Source organism: Myripristis murdjan, chromosome 16 (assembly GCF_902150065.1).
Source record: "Myripristis murdjan chromosome 16, fMyrMur1.1, whole genome shotgun sequence".
Lineage (NCBI taxonomy): Eukaryota > Metazoa > Chordata > Actinopteri > Holocentriformes > Holocentridae > Myripristis > Myripristis murdjan.
The window spans coordinates 5,045,249-5,066,339 of record NC_043995.1 but is presented as its reverse complement, the minus strand read 5'-3'; the positions used below and the strand labels follow the sequence as shown (position 1 = coordinate 5,066,339).

The following is a 21,091-nucleotide window of genomic DNA, read 5'->3' as shown; positions in this document are numbered from 1 at the left end:
TGAAATTTGTAGAGAAAGTATTTGCAGCATTTTTAATCTCAATAGAAGGGTAAGCATCAAAAAATAGGAAGGTGGCCTGAAGTATCAGTAGACAGTCTACCAGACACTCCATGTTTATTTATACAGCTGGTAATAATATTGCCTATCAGTGACTTACTGGGTAGAGTGATTCTTGTGGCTTGTAATTTCAGGTGATTGAAGGTATTTGCAAATGATCTATTCACAGACATTCACATGCTAAAAACCCAAAAGCATTTTATTCCTCCTTGGGTTCAGGTAAATGCTATCGCAGGAAGAATGATATGACAGATGCACATGAAGAGGAAGAAAGGCACCTTGGGATCCATTGAAAAATAATAATTTGCCTGTTCACATATAGATTACTCTAAAAGCGAAACTTGTACGCTGTGACACTTGGGTTTTATTGCCACTATGTCCTGCTTCTGGCTCAATGACAGCAATAAATTATCCCCTCCGCATTTTCAGTCTGCATGCATCTCGCATCCAAAAGCTTCCTCATCTCATTTACAGAATTAAACACTCGGCTGCATCACGGGAGCCCATCTGGAATTATATAAAGGCTCTTTCATTGCTAACAATTACCTCAAACGCGAGGCCTGGTTGCTCTGGTCTGTCAGCGCAGGCTTGTACTTTAATATTCTTTAAACTGCTGAACAGTACTTTTTCCCATAAAATCAAATACATTTGATGGGTGTCACAGCGTAAAGGTGGCCGAGCCGGTGTTTTCCGTCATAAAATTAATGACAACCAGATTTGGTGGATGTCTCAGTGTGAGAGGGGACTGCCAACAGAAAGTGACCTCGCTTTGTCCCTGCCAGGTCCTGAGGCTGCTCGTTAGTTAGCGAGGAGAACTCAGTTGTTGCTTTTAGATTTTAAACAAGACCCAGAGGTGTCAGAGATAAATTGGCAACTGTGTTATTGCTCATTTTCTTTGCCTGTGGGTAGTTCTTTCATCATTTAATTATAGCTAGACAACTAACACCATAATTCTCCATACTTGTGAGGCATGGAGGAGCATTTAATGATCAAGTTTTAGACAAAGTTGTCGACATTTTTTGGATAAGGCGGTGTTAAATTAGTGGAAACATCAGTAGATTTATCACAGCAGAGGAAATCAGCGGTTTTCATCACACATCGTAGCTTTGATTTATTTGAGCCATCACACAGTATTACCATCTAATAGTGTGAGCACACAAACGTTATTATATAAATCTAATGTATGAAGATACAGAGAAATACTCAAGGATAGGTTTGGCTTTTTTCACCCCAAGCTGTATTAAAATACTGATTAATAACCATACATGGCACAGCATCACTAGATGTAATGATGGGTAACTTCAGGCCGATTTATGGTTCTGCGTATGCGTAGCTTACAGAAGGTTCGCGTAGCAAATGCGTGACTTGTGGGCCCTCTGCGACCGCCGCAGAGACGCCACGCACATCCCCCCCAAAAAAATTGTAACTACGCGGACCCTACGCAGACCCTACACAGACCACAAGAGCTATGATTGGTCCGCCGAACTACATCAAGTCCGGCATTTCGCCCCTCCGGCTTCACTGCCTGCTGTAGTACCACATTCCAATAGTTTTCACCTCACTACTTTGCACCTTTTGTTTGTATTGATTTGTGCATTTCAATTCTTTTGCACCATTTGTACTTAACATGCGCATTTCAGTTATTTTGCACTTTGTTTTGCGCAATTTGTTTGAGAAAATAAAACAAGTACATTTTGTAAAAACACGACTGTTTATTTACAATGCCACAAATAAGGTTTTTGAAAAGGATTGCCAGTGTAGGTAACAATATGATATGCAACTGTGTGCACGTGGCATCCAATGACTGCAGAACCATAAATCAGCCTTTTTCCCCTCTGCTGCAGCTCCTTGCTAGCCCTAAACTCAGGGTCAAACAGGGCACTCCAAACCATTTGTGGGTAGTTGTGTTCAGTGGTGTTTTCTTTTCTACGTCATAGTCTTGTTTTGCAGGACAGAGCAACCGCAGTTCTGCCCTCACCACACCCTTCCCTCCTCTGCCTACAGGAACATGAGCGAGTCCACCAGCCGGGGCCGTCACCTAGTTCCCAGAAACCCAGAGTCTTCAGCTGCTCCTCCTGCAGCAAGGCCTTTGCCAAGCGCAGCCAGCTGGAGAGACACAATCGGACACACACAGGTAATCGGTCAGCGTAATGGCTTTGCAGGGTGGGTGTCAAATAAAAGTTAAAATCAGCGGTTTGCTGGTCATATTAAAATGCTCCATCTAAAATCATGCTACGTACATGCTACATGCTATGTAAACTCCCCCATAATAGTAAAACTCTTATTGCTGAAGATTCACACATTTAACTCCCTTGCTTGCATGGATGCACAAGCAGGCACACACACTTGCACACATTGCATTCATCGGGCCCTGCGTTTTTCACTTTATAAACTGTGGTCAGAATCTAAGAATCTGGTGTATAATAGGGAAGTTGTTGAGGAAATTAGAAAATCATTTTGTTAGGATTAGTAATTATGTCATACTCGGAAAGAAAGGAAAAAAGTACAGTGGAAAAATCCGAGGCTTAATCTGTTTATGGATTGCTTTGTGCATATTTTGTTGCATATCAGAAATTACTGTCATTGCAACACGAAAGCTAAAATTTTCATCAGCAGAAATATTAAAATAAATAAATACATTTAAAAAAGCTAAGAGGCATCTGCAGGCATATGCATTTTCATTTATTTTGTTCATTCTGGTGTGTACAAAATAAATAAATTGCATATTGCTGCAAACACCCACATTCTAATCAAAATATCTTTACACCCATCATTGATTTTCGTCCTGAGGTTGGTTCAACAATAAGAATAATTTAAGCTGTTTTTGCACTGTCTGAAGCTGTGAGCATTCGATGAAAACTCGGACCCACGTCATTACCATAAGTTATTGATTTCTATGCATCAGGGCAACCGCTGTTGGCTGGCATAACAATATCTCGCCTAATACCTGCAAAGCCTGCATTAGTCAAATTAAACATGTGCATCCAAAACAAAGGAATGTTGTCTTTGCACTTTCTTTAAAAATGGGTGAAATGAGTCTAAATCTGGTAATGGATTGGAAGGCAAGGCACATGGAAAAAAAAAATTGAGAAAATACTGTAGGACTCCACTCGGCCAACAATATTCAGCAGCTAACATCTCTGTCAGTCATTTACTCGCCCACTAATTCATACGCTCATACAGACACAGCTAATAAGCAGATGTCTGGTCTCTTTCTGAAATCTTGAGTGCCAGACGTGATTATGAGGCATCAGTGTGCATAAAGAAGCAGTTGTGATGGCATATTACCATTTGAATGAATCCATCATCTGAATGCTCATCTAAATGTGACTCAGCTGGTAAGAGAAATTCTGTCTGACACCATCTCCATGCCGCTTCATCCCGGCCACTGATGGTTTCTGTCTTTCTGTCTTGTAACCACTTTGAAAAAGGCGTATTACATAGCCTTCTTATTAGGACCATACGTCTGCGATACAGAAGGGGATGAGCTTTCACTGGATTCCATCACTCTGAATTTGCTTTTGCTACCTTATGACATATTTCTTACAGGTTGTCTCAATGATGTAATGGGTGTGTTATAACTACTATTGGCAGTCATAACTCAAACCAACACTAATATGAACATCAGTAGTATTTTCTCCCTTCAAAGCATCAACAAATAACAACTACAGTCAATGAGTTAGATCAAATAAAATATATACAACTTCATATATACATCCAACTACCAAATGAGGGACAGGGAGAGGCACACCCTTGTTTAAAAGACCTTGAAGCAATGAAATATGCTCCATGAAGTGTCTTCAGTAAGGTTTTTTTTAAAGCCTGAAGTGAAGGTAGTGTGTCTAGTTTAATGTGGCCGTGTAGATCGTTCCATGCCCAGAGCGCATTTAAAAAAAAAAAAAAAAAAAAAAAAAGTTAATCCCCACACCTGTGAATACTTGAGCCCATTAAAAAGCAGCCACCTAGTAGACATAGTTGTTTGAGGCCAAGGATGCTGTGTTTCAGAGATAGCAAAGAGTTTAACAAGGATAGGGTTAGGTGTAAAAACATTCCTATGAAGCTTCCTACTTTAATTGAGTTCCAACAAACTAATTCTAAAGAGCTTTTCAGACAGAATATGTTTTCAGAACAGTGTCTGCAAAGTGATAATTATCACAGCAGCACAATAATGCATTTCACTTATACAGATGGGATGAAGCATCTCTGTAATCAGTCTTTGAAAACAGAGATGAACGCATCGACTCGACCCTTGAAAAAATATTTTATTTATATTTTAGAAATATTTTAGAAATATGTTATAAGGATTTGAATTTGAACAGGATTAGTATTACCTGGGGTTATGTTTACAGAGCATTTCACAGTCAGAAAAGGTGATTATGTGAACTGGAACTTAGAAGATAAGATATCCTAGTTTGCTTTCCTACACCTTGACAGGCTGTGTAAGTGTTAAAAGTAGTGAGTTCCAGTATGTGACGTAGCTATAAGATCGATAATAGCTTAACAAAATCCCAGTGCTGGGTGAGGGCCACCTTATAAGTGTTAAAAATGACTGTGAGAAGATGTGTGCAGTGTAGCGCCAGTAGATTTATTGGTTTTTTTTGTTTGTTTTTTTTCCTGTCATAAGAGACTGCGTGCCCTCTCTAGCTCCAGAGTGATGTGTTTCGTGAGAGGAACCATTATCACGATGAGATGTAACTACTGCTGTGGATAGGACTTAATGGAATGGGCTCATGTTGTCACAGAGACAGCAGCATGCTAGTGTTTTCTTAACTGGGTGGATGGGGGAAAAAAAAATTGTTAGAGCCCGTTTTGGCTACAAATATATCAAAATATTTAAAATCTGAAAAGTTCGCCTTTATTTTCCCCACTCGTCCCTTTTTGTCACTATATATAATTAATATTTATCGAGTTTGTTGAAAAAAATATTTAAAGGTGGTAGCTGTAAACATGGTTAATATCAGTGAATCACTGTAAGACACTAGCATAATTACCCTAACTAAACAAGACCATTACAAAGACTAAGACTAAGATTTAAAAAAAAAAAAAAAAAATTAGATAGTTACAATAAATACCAGCAGTTAAGGAAAGGCCAAGGTAAAAGTGAGTTTTAAGAAGAGATTTAAAAGAGGACACTGAGTTCCACAGCTGAGGGGCCCAAGCACCAAGGCTCAGTCACCAGAGGATCTCAATGAGCAATCAGGCTCATAGGGAGCTGCAGAACATAGATATAAGCAGGAGCCTGACTATTCAGGGCTTTGAAAACAAGCATTAAAATCTTAAAATCAGTTCCAAACCTCACGGTTAGCCAGTGAAGGGCAACAAGGACTGATGTAATGTGTAATGTGGGTGTAATAAAATATACAACAAAATTGGAATATCAAGTGGCCTAAGGGGGAACATTCATAATGAAAATGGGTCCAAGAATTGACCCCTAGGGCACACCACAACCCAAAGGTGCATAGGTGGAGGCCTTCTCATCAGCTGATACGTAAAAACTTTCAGTTGGATAAATAAAAGGAAAACCAGTTGAGTGCTACACCAGATATCCAAACTTTTCTAGCCAGTTAAATTAAAATACTGTGATCATTAGTGTCAAAAGCAAATCTAAAGGAACTAAAATGGCAATTTCACCATGGTCTAACTGCCTGAGAGTGTCACTTGTGACCCTGAGGAGATCTGTCTAAGTGCTGTGTTTCTGACGAAAGCCTGATTGGTATTTATCAAATATAGAATTTTCTTCAACCAGCTCAAGAAGTATCACAATTAATTGACATATTGATGTTTGACCTCAGTAAATGTCTTGTTGCAGGCGAGCGTCCCTTCAAGTGTGCGCAGTGCGACAAAGCCTTCAACCAGAAGAGTGCTCTGCAGGTTCATATGGTCAAACACACCGGGAAGAAGCCCTTCAAGTGTGAGGTGTGCAGCATCCGATTCACCCAGAAGAGCAATATGAAGCACCACATGAAGAGATCCCATGGCTACGGTGAGTAGCAGAATGACACTGCTTTGGGTTCTCAGACACTCACACAAACACTTGGGTGTACATACACCCACGTGCACAAAAGCACCGTCAAAAACGAATCCTCTCGTCGCCCCTTTGCCTCTCTCTCGCCTCCTAAATTCACTTCAGTTTCACTCAGGAACAATGTCAGAACACCAAAACAGAACATTTTTTTTGTGCAATTCCTGTTTCTGTGAGCCTCCCTCACTCTCTTTCTCATCTACCAAACAAGTCCATATTTGCTATATGATTTTGAATAACCTCTTTGTTTTTTTCAAGGCACAGGACATCTGTAATTTAAAGGTGACCTTGAGCAATTTAACTACTGAGAGGCAGCACTGGTCTTCCACAAGCTCTTGTTCTCAACTTCTGATTGTGCAGCTCTCCACTTGACAAGGCATCTCATTATGTATCGAGAGTTAGCCCTGTAATGTGGATGTTCACACATTCAGCACACACATGCATGCCCACACATGATTACACTTAATTTCCCAGGCTTTGTAAGCCCTCTTGATAGTAGCGAGTGGTGCAGGAAAGTGGTGATGACAGGTCCATGGGCTTTGTTTCACTTGAAGATGTTGGCAGGGCTTCCTCATTGATAGGTTGTGCTGCATGGGCTTCATTTTTAAACATCACCTTCTCTTGACTGCCTGGCTCTGTCTTGCTTTATATTTGGCCAGGGTGTTACCAAAACACCCATATACAACTTACACATTGCATCCCAATGGCCACCTTTCGAGGCATCTATTCACAGAGAGGGGAGTGTGAATAATATAGACACATTCGTTCTACTTATTTCACTTGAGGACAAGCTGTAAAGTTTGTAATCAGTTTGTAATGTTTTAAACAACTACTGCATGTCCTAAAGCACTACCTTCTCCAGTGTTGCAGTGAATAACACCAGGATTACAAGAGTTTAGTGTACACGCACTACATCCTCTCACCTTCAGAGCTTCATATGTTGGTTCAAATCGAATGTAAAATGGTAAATCTGGTGTAGTTTTTCATAGCTTTCATTTGGTTTTTAAAGGGACTGTAATATAACTGCCAATGATTGCCAGTAGTCAGTGATAATTGACACTAATTTATTTTTCAGCATTACAAATAATACTTCCATAAAAATAAAGCCCAAAGTCATGCTCATCATAAACATTAAATTAATTTGGAGAAAACATAAACTGCCAGTCAGCCTTGTCATCAGCCTTGTTTTGGTCTTCTGTTGGAAGAACTGCTGCAGGCTTCATGTGGAACTGACCTGAGGCCAAGTTGCCCAGGGAGGAGAAGCCAAGCAGTTGTTTTGATCATCCTGTTTGACACTTTATCACCTTTCCAAATAAATTAAACTTAGAGGAGTAAATGCCCTAGAGTCTAAAGTTTAACCACTCCAAACAAGTCATTACGGAAAGTTACCTTGAGACACACACACACACACACACACCAAAGCACTGACCTCTGAGTTGTAGAGGACATGCTAGTGGGCTTCAGAGTTTGTCAACCGAGAGACTAGCATCCTTTCAGCATTTGGCACTCACTGATATTTTTAAGACTTCCATGTCTCTGGGGTGCCCTGGTGGCTCATCTGGTAGAATGTGCACCAAATATCACTGAGGCTGGTCCTTGTCACAGCAACTCTTTTAAGATTCTGGGTGGCTGCTCCATGTCATGCCTTCTTTCTATGCTTTGTCTTTCCTTTCTCTCACTCTACTGTCCAATAAAGCAGAAAAGGCAAAAAAAAATCATCTTATAAATATATAATTATACAGAAATTGCTCACTCACCCTATTGGGCGGTTGCGTGTCTCCTTCAAGCTAAGGTCCTCTACCAGAGGCCTGGGAGCCTGAGGGTTTTGTGCAGTATCTTAGCTGTTCCAAGGACTGCACTCTTCTGGACAGAGATCTCAGATGTTGTTCCTGAATCGACTCTCCCAGTTTAAGGGTCACAGCCGCAAGAGCTCAAATTACCACCAACACCACTGTAGCCTTCAGTCCCCACATCTTCTCTAGCTCCTATCTCAGCCCTTGGTATTTTTCGAGCTTCTCATTTTCCTTCTTCTTGATGTTATTGTTGCTTGGGATCACTACATCTATCACTACTGCCTTCTTCTTCTGTTGATGACCACCAAGATGTCTGGTTGATTAGCCAGCATCAGTTTATCTGTCTGGATGTGGAGTCCCACAGGACCTTGGCTCTGTCTTTCTCAACCTTTGGAGGTGTCTTCCATTTTGACCCTGGGACTTCCAGCCCCAAATTCAGTGCAGATGTTCCTGTACTCTATGCCAGCACCTTGCACCCTGCTGTGATGTGCTGTACTGTCTCAGAGGCATCTTTGCACAGCCTGTACCTGGTATGGTAGACCCTGGCCCAGCCACTCTGGGTGGGTCCCATCCTTTAGCAGCTGGTTCATTTGTACTTCTAGGTGTTCATGGAATACAGTTAGCTTCTTTAGCCAGTAGGCGAGCATCATGTCAGGACCTGGTGCTGTCCAGGTCTTCATTTCTGACACTCTTTCTTGGACGTCTGCCATCATGATGGTTACTCATTCTTGTTCATGGAGATTGTTGTGGTCTGCTTTCAGATGAGCCAGCCATTGGTGTTATGCGAGGCCTCCTTCTCCCATATGCTTTTCCAGTATTGTTTAGTGTACCCTGCCACTGAGAGTAGACTTTAGATGATTCTGTGGAGGGCATCTGTTTATTCTCCTGGCTTCTACATCTCTGGTCCGCCTTTTCATGACTACAAGGCTTTGTTTGGCAGTCTCCAGTGCCTCAGCTATGGACAGCTTGTTGTATTTATTTTGCAGTCCTTTATTTACCACTGCCCCTTTCCCTAGTTCGAATAGCTGGCTAACTTCTCTCCATGTCCATGGGGAGTACTGCTTTTTATAATGGCTGTTCATCTTGTAGCCAAGCATCTCTAGGATCACTAATGCTGTTGCATGTATCAACCTGTTGGTCTCAGTGATGATCACAGCAGGGATAGTCAGCAGTGCCACATTCACGTCCTTTAGTAGATCTTCAGGTGGTACTTTGTCTCTTAGCTTTGGCAAGCTTAGTTATGATCTTCAATCTCAGGTCAGCTGCCCTTGTGTTAAGGTCAGGCTCTGTTGTTACTGGTGCTTGGTAACCAATCTTGGAGTGGAGAGATGATGAAATCTTCCCTCTGACCTGACATCCTGGCTCTACATTTCCATAGCATCTTTTTACCCCTTAGGTACATTGTACCTCATTATACCTATATGTATAAGAATTTCTATGTCACAGCCTGAAGCACTCATAGACAGTTCAGTAAGATGGAGTTCAGGCACCAGTGGATTTGATAATCCTTTAAAAACAACTTCAGTTAGAGGTGGCTAAAAAAACTCTCTGGCTTTGTATTAAGGCTAGGAATTACTGTTTTCTTGTCGTCTTCTTGACTTTAGCAGCACCTTTGATGATAAGTGGTACCTATTTTTCAAAAGAGTCGATGGTGTGCCAAACACTCTATGTCAGCACTGGGCCTGCATAATAATACAGACACTCAGTGTAGACTGTGGCTAATAACCAATAGCAAAACATGTCCAAAAGAAATAAATGCATGTCTGCATTGCTCCTCGGCCCTTGTCATCTTGTAGTGTTTTTCATCTTGGAAAGGAAACTCTGGTTCACTCTGGTTTTGACTCTAAGGTGGTGCTTCTTCTCAGTAGAGGCCTTCCTCTGCACAATTGCTGTTTGTTTTGCCCTGGATTTTCTGCTGGTGCAGTTTGACTTTTTGTAAATGGCGGTCTGTTCTTCGTTGAATCAGCGATAGTGGCTAACGGTGCTCATGCATCTACCCAGTACTACTTCACATTATTCCAAATAAACCACTGTTGCTGCTGCTGGAAATGTAAAACTCACTTTTACTGTGCACCAGAGGATTTGTTGCAGGAAAGAAGTACCTGCACATAGTTTAGGACAGTTTAGGAAGTGTTGATCATTATGTCTAGAGGAGAGTTAGTGTTTATGGTGTAATTAAAGCTAAAGTAAATCATTTGTATGGAAAAAAAAAATCAAACCAAAAAAAGGGAAAGTCATTAGATGCCAATGTCAAAATTCCTTTCCAAGAGTTATCAACACAGATGTTTCTTCCTCTCTTTCTCCTATCACAGTCTCTAGTCAGTGTCTACTCACCTCCTTGATTCAAAAACTGCAGGTTCAAATGAGGAGAGAGCTGAGTAACCCCCCCACCCCCAAAAACAAACAATATTTTCATTTTTTTAGCAGCTTACTTTGCTCTCACCAGTCACCAGAGCAAACACTGTCTCTTTTCTATTCTCTTGCAGTGTCAACACATTACATTAAATAAGCCTAATTATCAAGATAGCACACATTTCTTGTACAGCATTTTATGAGGCTCATGTTAATGTAAAATGTATGATATGTAATAATTCACTTGCTCAAACATGCAAATTTCTAAAACACAGCAGCAGCTAACAAGTGCTGTTGATTTGTTGATTTCAGTCAGTCCACTTACACCATAATGGATGCTAGGGTTTCGAGCTTTGAAAGTATTCAAGCAGCAGAGTGTTACAAATTCTTGTATCATATATGTTGCCTAAGATACTGTATATGCTTGCCTTGGTTTCTGTGACTGTTGCTTGGCCTAATTCTTCTTGTAGCTCCTTAAAAGATTGCCAAGCCTATGTGTGAAGCTATCTTGTATTGCTGTATTATTATTAACCATGATAAATTAAATACTGTTTAGCTTATAACTCCCAACCTCTTGAGTGTGCAGGCACAAATGATGATACCCATTAAGCTTCATAAAATGACACAGTATACTTTTAACAAATCATTTGGCATATGCTGAAGATGAAGCAACCGAGTCACATCGAGGCTGCACAAGGATTTATTCAGTCCAACTCTTCATCATTAGAGTACAAACTGTCAAAATAACAACAATACAGAGCAGTTTCAGAGAGAGTTTCGGTTTGCACTCCCCTCGCTGCATCTCTCTGGGGCTTTTCAAGCCTTCAGGTCACCCTGACCTACGTGGCAACATCCTAACCTTCTGACTTCAGCTTTTGAGAACAACAGCCTGTGCAGCCAAGTACAAAGATGAAGCTTAAGCATCAATAAATGTAATTTTTGGAACAAAACATGCAATACACACAAATGAGAGTACAGTATATTACACATCAATCTCAACTCTCCTGCTACTATTGGTGCTCATCAAAACAGACATACTTGTGCCAAATAATACACATGTTGTAATGTGAGTGATTACTTCAAGATGCATAAGTGATTGAACACATCTGGTTGAGTAGCACTAAATAATAGTATTAGAGAGTTCAGTGTATTCTGTCTTGTAGAGACAGAATGTCTTGGAGACATTGTGCCAAACTCCATTCGGGATTCTAATCTACAAGTATAAATTTGTTTTCCTAATCAGCAAAGGTGCATAACTCATCCAGCTTGGCTGCGGCTTGTCAGGCCAGTAGCAAGTCAGTATAGTTCCCTTGTAAACTCGGACTACAATGATTTACTGAGCAGCAGCACTTCATTTCAATGAAAATTCAATTTTTAGAAGTAGTTCACAAGGACTGTACCAATGATTCTGCATGATTAGCATAACATCTACAAAATGTATAATGCATATGTCATGTTACTGCTAATCATTTCTCAAAGCAAGCAGTCACATCTTAGAACTACTGGTTTCCAGTCATTCCACTACGATATCAAAATGAACTTTCAGAGACTTCAAACTTTCTTCACACCAGTATTCTCTCACTGTAATAAAGTCGCCCACATTAGTTTTCCTAAAAGCAGCAGCACTGTTGAAACTGGCTGGAGTGAAAAGATCTCTCTGCTGGAAAATAGTCCCCTTGTAAACATTTGCTTTACACAATGAATTATTTGTGCTGTGGTTTATGAGGGGTGACCGTAAATTTAGAGAAGAAGAACATTATAAAGCAGCTGCTTCAACCAAAAATTAGTATTTAAAAATCAAGGGATTTTGATTATATCGGTAAATCTTTTATTTGCAAGCCCGTAGGTCAGCAGCACCATAAGACTGGGTAATGCAGTTCTCATTACATTGTATCATTGTATCAACCATCCCTTAAATTAACATTCAGTCAGATTCTCTAGTTGGCCGAGGCTCAACAGTGTCAATAATGTCCTTCAAGAATAATGTTAAGAGCATTTAACTTTCAGCCTCATACAGGTGTAATGGTTTCACAGGCAAGGCTGCAAAGGCCAGTAGGCTGTTTCTGTTTGAATTCATAACTTTCATCCAACATTCAACTGCCCTAATTATCAGTAGAAGAAGTCCTGGATAAATAATGAAGGAACCAAGACAGACATCTTTGTGCTTCTGGCCTAACACATGTGTTTAACTAAGGCAGAGAGGGCTGGTTTGCACACGGCCTGGAGAAAGTATGTCTTAGCTTTCAGCGTGTGCCAGATTGGCTTACTGTTGTGTGTTATTTGCAGGCTTGATTAGGTATGGCACACATAGTCAAGATAGCAAAAATGTAAATTTACCACTCCCACAGTGAGCAAACGTTTGGGCTTTTTCAAACAAGTGGGGGAGTCATATAATTTGACAGTTTTTCAGAAACACAAACACAAAAAAAAAAATATTAGTTTTTGCCCTGCAATTTCATTATACTTTTGAAGTATAACTGAAACTGTGGTATAAATGACAAATAAAGATCCTTGAATCGTACATTCTTGATATTTTTAGCTTTGCACTCGTGTCCTGCCCTCTTCGGTTCAAACCACAGGTTTTCAATATAGCTTTAGTTTGGAGACTGAGATGGCCACTGTAAAACATTAATTCAGTGTTCCCACAGCACACACAAACACACATACAGTACATATATATTGTTTGAAATGTGAAGGCATTAGCACAGTGTGTGGAGACTGAGGTGTTGAGGAGAACGTTTTCATGCAATGCACTGTTTTGCAAGTGTATTGTTTATTAAATATTTTTGCTGATTTTCAAGAACTTTTTACAGAATGACTGTAAAAACAACCTAAGATCATTCAATGAAATGTATGTTCCATATTTATATATTATTTTGCCAAATGTGATTACATAGGTAACTCTATGTATTACAGGACAAAACTGACAAGTTATGGCAGCTAATGTAGGAGGGAGAAGAGATTGCCTTTTGTTTACTGTCACATCACACATGCTATTAAACTAATTACAGCTGTGTTTAGTTGTGTTTTTTTTTTTTTTTTTTTTTTTTTAAATCACCTCCATTTGTTTCTTCCACCTAATTAAGCATTTTAGGTGCAATCCAAGAGCAGACAGCACAAACATTGTGCCAACATCATTTGCATGACACTTTGCAAAATCAGGCATGGAACTGAAGACAGCTGTTTGCAATTCTTGTAACACATGAAAATATTTAATAATGGTGTCTTTCTTGGTAGATCCATGAAGTGTTATTTATTGACCAGCTAAGAGAGTATGTTACTGTCTAGTTACCATGCAAAACCCTTCTCCTTAAAGGCAGGGCCCAGACATGAGTCTCGAGGCTGATTTGGCTGCGATCAGAGATGGGGCTGAAGGTAGAGGTGCTGCACAGTTGTAGCTGTAATCGTGGCTGTAACAAGTCACCATTCAGTCAAACAGCTTTGATTATCAGGCCTAGTCTCTCCATCATTTTTTAGTGTGACACGTCAAAGACTCTAATCGTGACGGGAATATTCAACAGCCAATGAAAACTGTGAGCTGGCAGAGGGACAAAGATGGAAGCAGGATGTTTGGAAGCCTCTGTGGTCAGATGACCACAAAGACAGCAGACGCTGTGCTGACAGACAGCTGAGTTTTTGTGACGACGACCAAAACGAACCTCCAGCTCTCTGTGAGCAGCCCGTAACACAGACCCCCCCTCTCCAGCCGCGGCCTGCACAACATTCTAGGTTTCCCTTTTCCTCCTCTTTATTCTGCACAAATCCCTGCAGAAACAGCAGGGGTGTCTGTGCTCGATCTTTAGATTTTGTTTGTTGTTAAGTGTGTGCGCTCAAGTCACTGTGACCATGGATTGCGTCAGTACATGTGTGCGGCTCAGTTTTTAAATTTTTTAAAATCCTGGTCCGGCCTGTCTGGCAGTATACTTTGTGAACAATAGAACTTCTGGAGCAAAACACGTGAAAAGAAGTTCTTTCAGTGTTGGTTGTGTAAACCCCTCAGCTGAAATTTATCTGTCTCTTATTGTTCTTGCATCTCCCCCTGTCCAATTCTGTTGAATTTCCTTTTATGTTATTTTATTTTATTCCATTCCATTTCATTTTCTTTCTTTCTTTTTTTTTTAAATGTATATTGTACCACACATTTTACCATCCATAAAATAATAATCTATGGAACTGCTGTGGTTCCATAAAGGGGTTTAAAACTGCATTCAGTATTTTCCTTTCTTTGAAAATCACGTACATAAATGTACAGGAGAGAGTTGCCTGTAGATGCAGGTTAGAATTAAAACTGCAAACTGTATGAGACAGAAGAAGGGTGTCGGGTTCTGCCACTTGGTTTCTTGGTTTCATGGTTTCATGCTAACTCTGTTCCATACCATCAGTAGATTTCATATTTATTTATTGCTATCTGTATATTTCACATCTCATATCTTACATTCTTAGGTTAGTCCTTGTTGTATATATATAGTCTTTATTGTACATAATTCTGCTTAATTTTATTTTATTTTTATGTTTCTATTGATGCTGCTGTAGCATAAGAATTTCCCAGTTTGGGATCAATAAATCTATCTATCTATCTATCTATCTATCTATCTATCTATCTCCCAGCCTGTCTGTTCCACTACCCCAAACCAAACATGCATCTTTCTCTCCTGTCGTGCTCTCCCTTCCCCAAAAGACACATTTCTCATTCTCTATGCTGGCAACAGTGTTTTCTTTCATCAGTTCATCTTGCATCTTTCCACTGCCGCCTTTACTCACCCCGATATGTCTTTGTCCCTCCAGGTCAGATCCAGGAAGTGACTCTGGGCCAAGAAGAGCCAGGCCCCCAGGTCGAGGTGACGCCTGAACTCGACCTGGAAGTGGTTCCTGAGTCGTCCGGAGACTGGCACACAGTCTTCCCCTGACCCAACACACCACCAGTCAGTATCCCTCTTCTCCCCAGGATGAACTCTGTACAGCACCTCATGTACAAACAGCACTGTATACTGCTAAGACGCCAAGCACTGATTGATCTTTACCACTACATAGTAGTAGCAAAAGTTTATACTGCTCTGCCAACCCTCTCCCTAAAAAGGGTTATTGGTTAAAAACCACTTAAGGCTTTCCTGCTGCCCTGTCGTACGTTCAGGGCTTTTTCTCCAGTAGCAGTGCCCTGCCTTCGTTCTTTTTCCAAATTAGTGCTGAAGGAGTCTGGTTCCCTGTCATTTGGCCTAATGACTGTTATCTGCTCCCAGTTACTGTCTGATTCTCATCAATATGATTACCTCCAGAGAGGTTTGGCTCAATAAACACAGGCATCCCGGAGAATTCAGCCATCAGGAGCAGCAGGTCTCTGTAATGCTGACCCTGTTGAAGAGAGAGGAAACGACACTCTGCCAAAACCTCCCTGGAGGCGAGTGTCTCGTCCCTCCTGTGCTGCTCCAGTCACAGTGACACGGAGCTGGAACACACTCTCATCGCCAGCCGGGCTTTGGAAACAGCGGTGTAATGAGACATGAAATGGAAAGCTTTTTTCAGCAGGCTTACCAGAAGCTCTTTTTTAAGTTCCTTTGTTTTTTTTTTTTGTTTTGTTTTTTGTTTAAGAGTTTTTTTTTTACATATTTATACTGTACATTTTTCATTTTTTAAAAAAAATGACACTTTTGTTTTTATAAGCAGTAAAAGGTTGAGTGGTGCTGAGGATCTAACACTGACCTTACATGAGTGTTTGACTGAGCATGTCAGCAGTGTTTCTGTTCACATATCATTTAGACTGGAGGCACCGCCTTTTTTTTTTTTTTTTTTTTTTTTTTTGTAGTGCATTTTGTAAATTGTGTAGATAGACTGCATATATTTTCAGATTAACTTCCATGACAGTTTGGTTGTGAATATGGAATTGTAGCATAATGTTCCTTTTGTTATGAAGTTCAGCCAATGTTCATACTCATACAATAAGCTGTTTTATGTTTGGGGTGTTTTTTGTTTTTGTTTTGTTTTTTTGCAGCTGGGGGACTGTATTTTGTATTGTTCATAAGTATTTAATGAAATAAACTGCTGTTTTTCTACTAATTTTGCCTTTTTTTTTTTTTTTTTCCATCGTTCTCAGGTAACATTTTCAGTGTCATGTCCGGACTTTGTCCCAGTTTAATCAGGGCTTCACATGAAGATGTAACAACTTGGTAGAAGCAATTACATTTTAGTCAGAATGATACTCCATCTGCCTCGGTTTTGAGTGGCTCACAAAGCTTTGGATGAATATTGATTGCCTGTGGCTGATGAATTATGCTGTTATGGAAGATACAATGTCATACCTTTATTTCATGATGCCATGACCTGACCCAAATAACTGTCCAGTTTCTCCTGTCGTCTGCCTTCAGCCATTCCATCAAAAACACAAGACACTTGAGTTGGTCTCATCATTTTTAATTCATTTATTTATTTTTTTTTATTTATTTCAAGGTAAGTGGCTGGTCATGTTTATTTCAGGTACAATAATGAAGGTCTTTACATTCATTCGCAGGACCCAAACAAAAAAAACACACATACACACTCAGGTACACAACATTCAAGGCTCAAGCACACACACACAAACAGTAGGGGGGATGCATGCTGCAGATCACACACACCTGCTTTTTTTTTTTTTTTTTTTTTTTTTTTTTAAACACAAGAAACCATTTGGAAAATGGAAGTTGTGAACAGCACAAGTGGTAGTGCTAAGCTATTCCTGGAACTCCTCTTCCGAAAAAAACTCTCAGCCACATTCTCTGGAACCATCTGCGACTCTGTTTACGTCCATTACCCAGTTAGTTAGAGAGCACCTTTTTGAAACTGTGTTTGTGTTTGAAATATACACATGAAGAAAACACGGCACGTCGGTTTTGGTAGTCAGAAAACACGGCACTTGTTGAGCTTGCGGTGTGGCACGTGCCGTCTAAAGAGCGAGGGACATCTAAGGCGGGGAGCAGAGAGGCAGACTGCACCAAACTGCAGGGAGACGTGTGGACCTGGCATCACGCTGCAGCTCCGACACAACAGCCCGGTCAGAGCAGTCTGACTGCTGGACAAGGTGGAAACAGTGCACTACAGAAGAAATTACATATGTGTACGGCTGGGAGAACTCCCATGCCTTTATACACTACAAGATTAGTGACTATATGTCGTTATCTAATGGACTGAAAAAGAACTGAAACATTAGAAATGGTGAATTTATCTATTGTTTATTGCAATTCAGTGACTGCTGCAAAAAATAGAGATTTAAAGTGTTAATAAAATCAATCCATGCCACAGAAACGTTCACAGCCAGCCTCAGGCCCTAATAAAACACAGAAACATCACACTACGACTGGACACTTAACTACAGCTAAGACACACGAGGGTGAATGGTCGAATGACAATACACACATTGCTGCCGAAATGGCCCTCATAATAAATGTAAAAGTTAAATCCATTAAAAAACAAACACGGTGTGATTTACAGAAAAAGACACTTGGGTTGAGGAAAAGACAAAGACAAAAGTTTGACGAGACAGAAAACCGTCCTGTACTGAAGCAGAGACACAGCCCGGTCTTTTCACACAAACTTGTATTGGCAGTGACGGTCAAGTCAGTCGGACTTGCACCGGCCTTTCCCTCCAGACGGCCCGGGTCGCTCCGCTTCAGTTGCGCCACCCTGGTTAGCCAAACGATCGATGACGACGACAGAAATCAAGCACAGGTAGAGAGAGAGAGAGCCACGGCAGGGGTCAGGGGTCACTCAGGCTGCACATGTGAGCGGCTTCAGGATCACTTTCAGCAGACGGTTCACACTGATGATGATGACGATGATGATGATGATGAGTGCACAGACGCAGAGACTCAGCACAGCGCATGGCGGCGGGGGAACAGATTGTGTCGCTATCTACCAGCCAAATGGGAGAGTTGGGGGGCGGCACGGGTCACTTTGGGGATTTAGCGAACATTAGAGTGTTATCGGAGATGCGTGGAGAGGTGAGTGTGAGGGGGGAACAAGATTTCCTCCTTTTCCTCCTTTTCCCTTGTTCTCGAACGTGTGGCCTTGTGCCGGTGGAAGGGGTCGCAGAGAGGGAGCTCAGCGTTTGGCTGGAGAAGCACTTCTGCTTCCCTGTTCAAAAGAAGAAACACGTGATGAGCACATGGACATGGCACCTCGTCAGGTCAGGCCCAGCGGGACGGGACTGTGGGTCACCTTACCCAGTATCAGACAAGTCATCTCTGTCTCCAACTTTACCCTAAACTAAGCTAATAGTCCAGTAATTTTAGGCCAAAATTGGGGTCAACCTAGGACAAATTGCAAGAGAAGCAAACTCAACTGATTTTGGATCCTCAGTTTGTCCTGAGTGAGGGGAAAAAAGTCCCAAGAAATCCCATTGGTGGAAAGTTATGAAAATCACCTTTTTATGACCACATATTACCAAAAAACACTGTTTTTAACACACAGGGGAAAGGGGTTCAAAATTTTACTTTCAGATATCACTATAAAAATTCACAAGTTGATTACACACACAAAGACAAGAAAAAAAGTCATTTACAAGTTCTTTGAATTATTCTGTTTAAACACATGCATATCACACATTATCTGATTTGATATGCGCTAATAAGGAATATAAGGAATAAATGCCAGAACAGATATTTAAACAGTGAATTAAAAGGTTACTATATAACATTGAGTTAAAAGGTTACTATATGTATAGTAACCTTTTAATTCACTGTTTAAATATCTGTTCTGGCATTTATTCCTTATATTCCTTATTAGTGCATATCAAATCAGATAATGTGTGATATGCATGTATAAACAGAATAATTCAAAGAACTTGTAATTGACTTTTTTTCTTGTCTTTGTGTGTGTAATCAACTTGTGAATTTTTATAGTGATATCTGAATCTGAAAACATCTGTTTTTTGGTAATATGTGGTCATAAATAGGTGATTTTCAAAACTTTCCTCCAATGGGATTCCTTGGGACTTTTTTTTTTTTCCCTCACTCAGGACAAACTGAGGATACAAAATCAGTTGAGTTTGCTTCTCTTGCAGTTTGTCCTAGGTTTTTTCATAAAATGACTGGACTATAAGAGATTGTAACTGATTGGCACTGTCCAAATTATGCAGACCTCTTAGAAATAACTGGCATAGTTTTTTATTCCATGACCAAAACCTCAGTCTTGGTCAGTACTGAGCTCCATTACCACGGAGCCATAGAAAGGCAGGAGACATTGGTTTTATTTAATTTGGTCACATGATGTACTAAATCGTGAAATGCTAAACTGAGGTCACGAAATTGTAATTTGTGAGCACTATTTAGTTTGGTGCTGTCAATTGGATATGTCCTAACACTGCGCCCACATGTTAGTTAATTTGTGCCCACGACTGAGCAGATAATCTGACAGCAGATGTTTGTGTGGCTCTGGATAGAGGCTCTTTGACTCTTTTCTGTGGATAAGAGCACACATTATGCAAAACATGGACACAGTTTCATTCTTTTAAGGGCTCAAGATAAATTGTGCAAATTTTAGGATTTAGTGACCTCGGTTTAGTGTTTTGTGGGGATGATTTACTACATCCTATACACAGTTAATAAAGGGTGTCTCTGGGGCTCCCTATCTTATCAATTAACATTTCAGATTTGATCTGGCTAGCTTTGCTCACTCCCACTGTGAGCAATACAGTAAGACTCCAAGACTTGCAGGAAAGTAGGTCTTCTGCCATAAAAAGTGTTTTCATTTTGTCAAATCTTCTGTCTTTTAACGGGCCTGGCAGGTTTAGATGATCCTTCAAATGAACTAACCATCCAACCGTTTAAGTGCTACTAGTCCTGATGCTCTCGTCACATACTGTGGAAGGTGACCAACGGGCCGATGCAAAGTGGAAGTAGTGCTTCAGCGTGTGAGACAAGAGCAGGTTAGTACGCTTGTGGGCAAATTAGAGCCCTGTAAGGCAGTGTTGACATTATGCACTGAAGCCCATGACTTTTCAAGCATGTTTCTCATCTTTTAAGCGTTCTACTACAGCAAAAGTCAGCTTACACCATGTCCTCCAAGTGGCCAACAGAGAAAATGAAATTCAAGAATTGGATAGGAGACTGAATCGCTGTATTTCCATCGAGCAGAGACACTTACATCTTGCCTCCTGGACCCTGCCAACAGATTTTCACTGTGAATTTCAGATCATGCTATCAGAGGCAGAGCCTCTCACTTCTTATTTGGTTGTTTTGTCCCGAAGCGACACATTAGACATCCTGTGTTTATCACAAAGCTGCTTCCAAGAATAGATGCGCTATTCCTCCTCGCTGTCTCATTCAGATGCGAAAGTAGGAAGGGCTGAGGATTTTAAAAATGCACAAAGATTATACAAATGAGGTAGATCTTTGTGGAAAATGATTGGACAAGAATATAATCCATAATGCACGAAGCCTCTGACTCTGCCTCCGCTAAAGAAATCCAGCAGCTGAGCCTTTGTTCTATGCCATGCTTACAGCCAATTGAGGTTAAATTCATTATCTGTCCATGAAAGAGAAATTTTAAATTAGTATACAGGAACAGATTGTAAATGCAAAATTGGAAATGTAAAGGCATAAAATAGATGGAAACAAAGAGTGTGACATTCATTTTTAAAATGATTTTGATAAGCCTCGGCATTCATCTCCATCTGGACGGTGATGACTGTGTAGAGGAACAGGGAGAGACGGGGCGATGGCTCTAACTGAAAGCTATTTAGCCGTATCAGAAATATTTCAAACAAGTGGCCCAGAAGTTTTTCATCTCTGGAGGCGTTTAGTCTCTGATGCATAGTGACATCAGTTGAGCTGCTGTGGAGGAGCACGCGGCTCTGGGGAAATGTGAAATTTCTCTGCACCTCGACTAGTCTGAGGTACAG

The 21,091-nt window shown here is 40.6% G+C and overlaps 2 protein-coding genes across 6 annotated transcripts in view; one reads left to right on the top strand and one right to left on the bottom strand.

The window, feature by feature from the left end:
- znf236 (zinc finger protein 236) overlaps positions 1–16,252 on the top strand; it is a 97,778-nt gene extending 81,526 nt beyond the window's left edge. The window contains exons 30-32 of the mRNA XM_030072779.1: positions 2,062–2,191; positions 5,867–6,040; positions 15,010–16,252. Coding sequence (XP_029928639.1) covers positions 2,062–2,191; positions 5,867–6,040; positions 15,010–15,131 — 426 coding nt within the window. The 3' untranslated portion in view covers positions 15,132–16,252. The remainder of the gene's footprint in view (positions 1–2,061; positions 2,192–5,866; positions 6,041–15,009) is intronic.
- A 361-nt stretch (positions 16,253–16,613) lies between these two features.
- The window catches only part of LOC115373493 (myelin basic protein-like), a 29,328-nt gene continuing 24,850 nt past the window's right edge, over positions 16,614–21,091 (bottom strand). For all 5 annotated transcript variants that reach the window (XM_030071919.1, XM_030071918.1, XM_030071922.1 and 2 more), the window contains one exon: positions 16,614–18,324. Coding sequence is in view for 3 of the 5 variants with exons in the window: in XM_030071918.1 (XP_029927778.1) it covers positions 18,292–18,324 (33 nt within the window). In the remaining 2 variants the exon portion in view is untranslated. The remainder of the gene's footprint in view (positions 18,325–21,091) is intronic.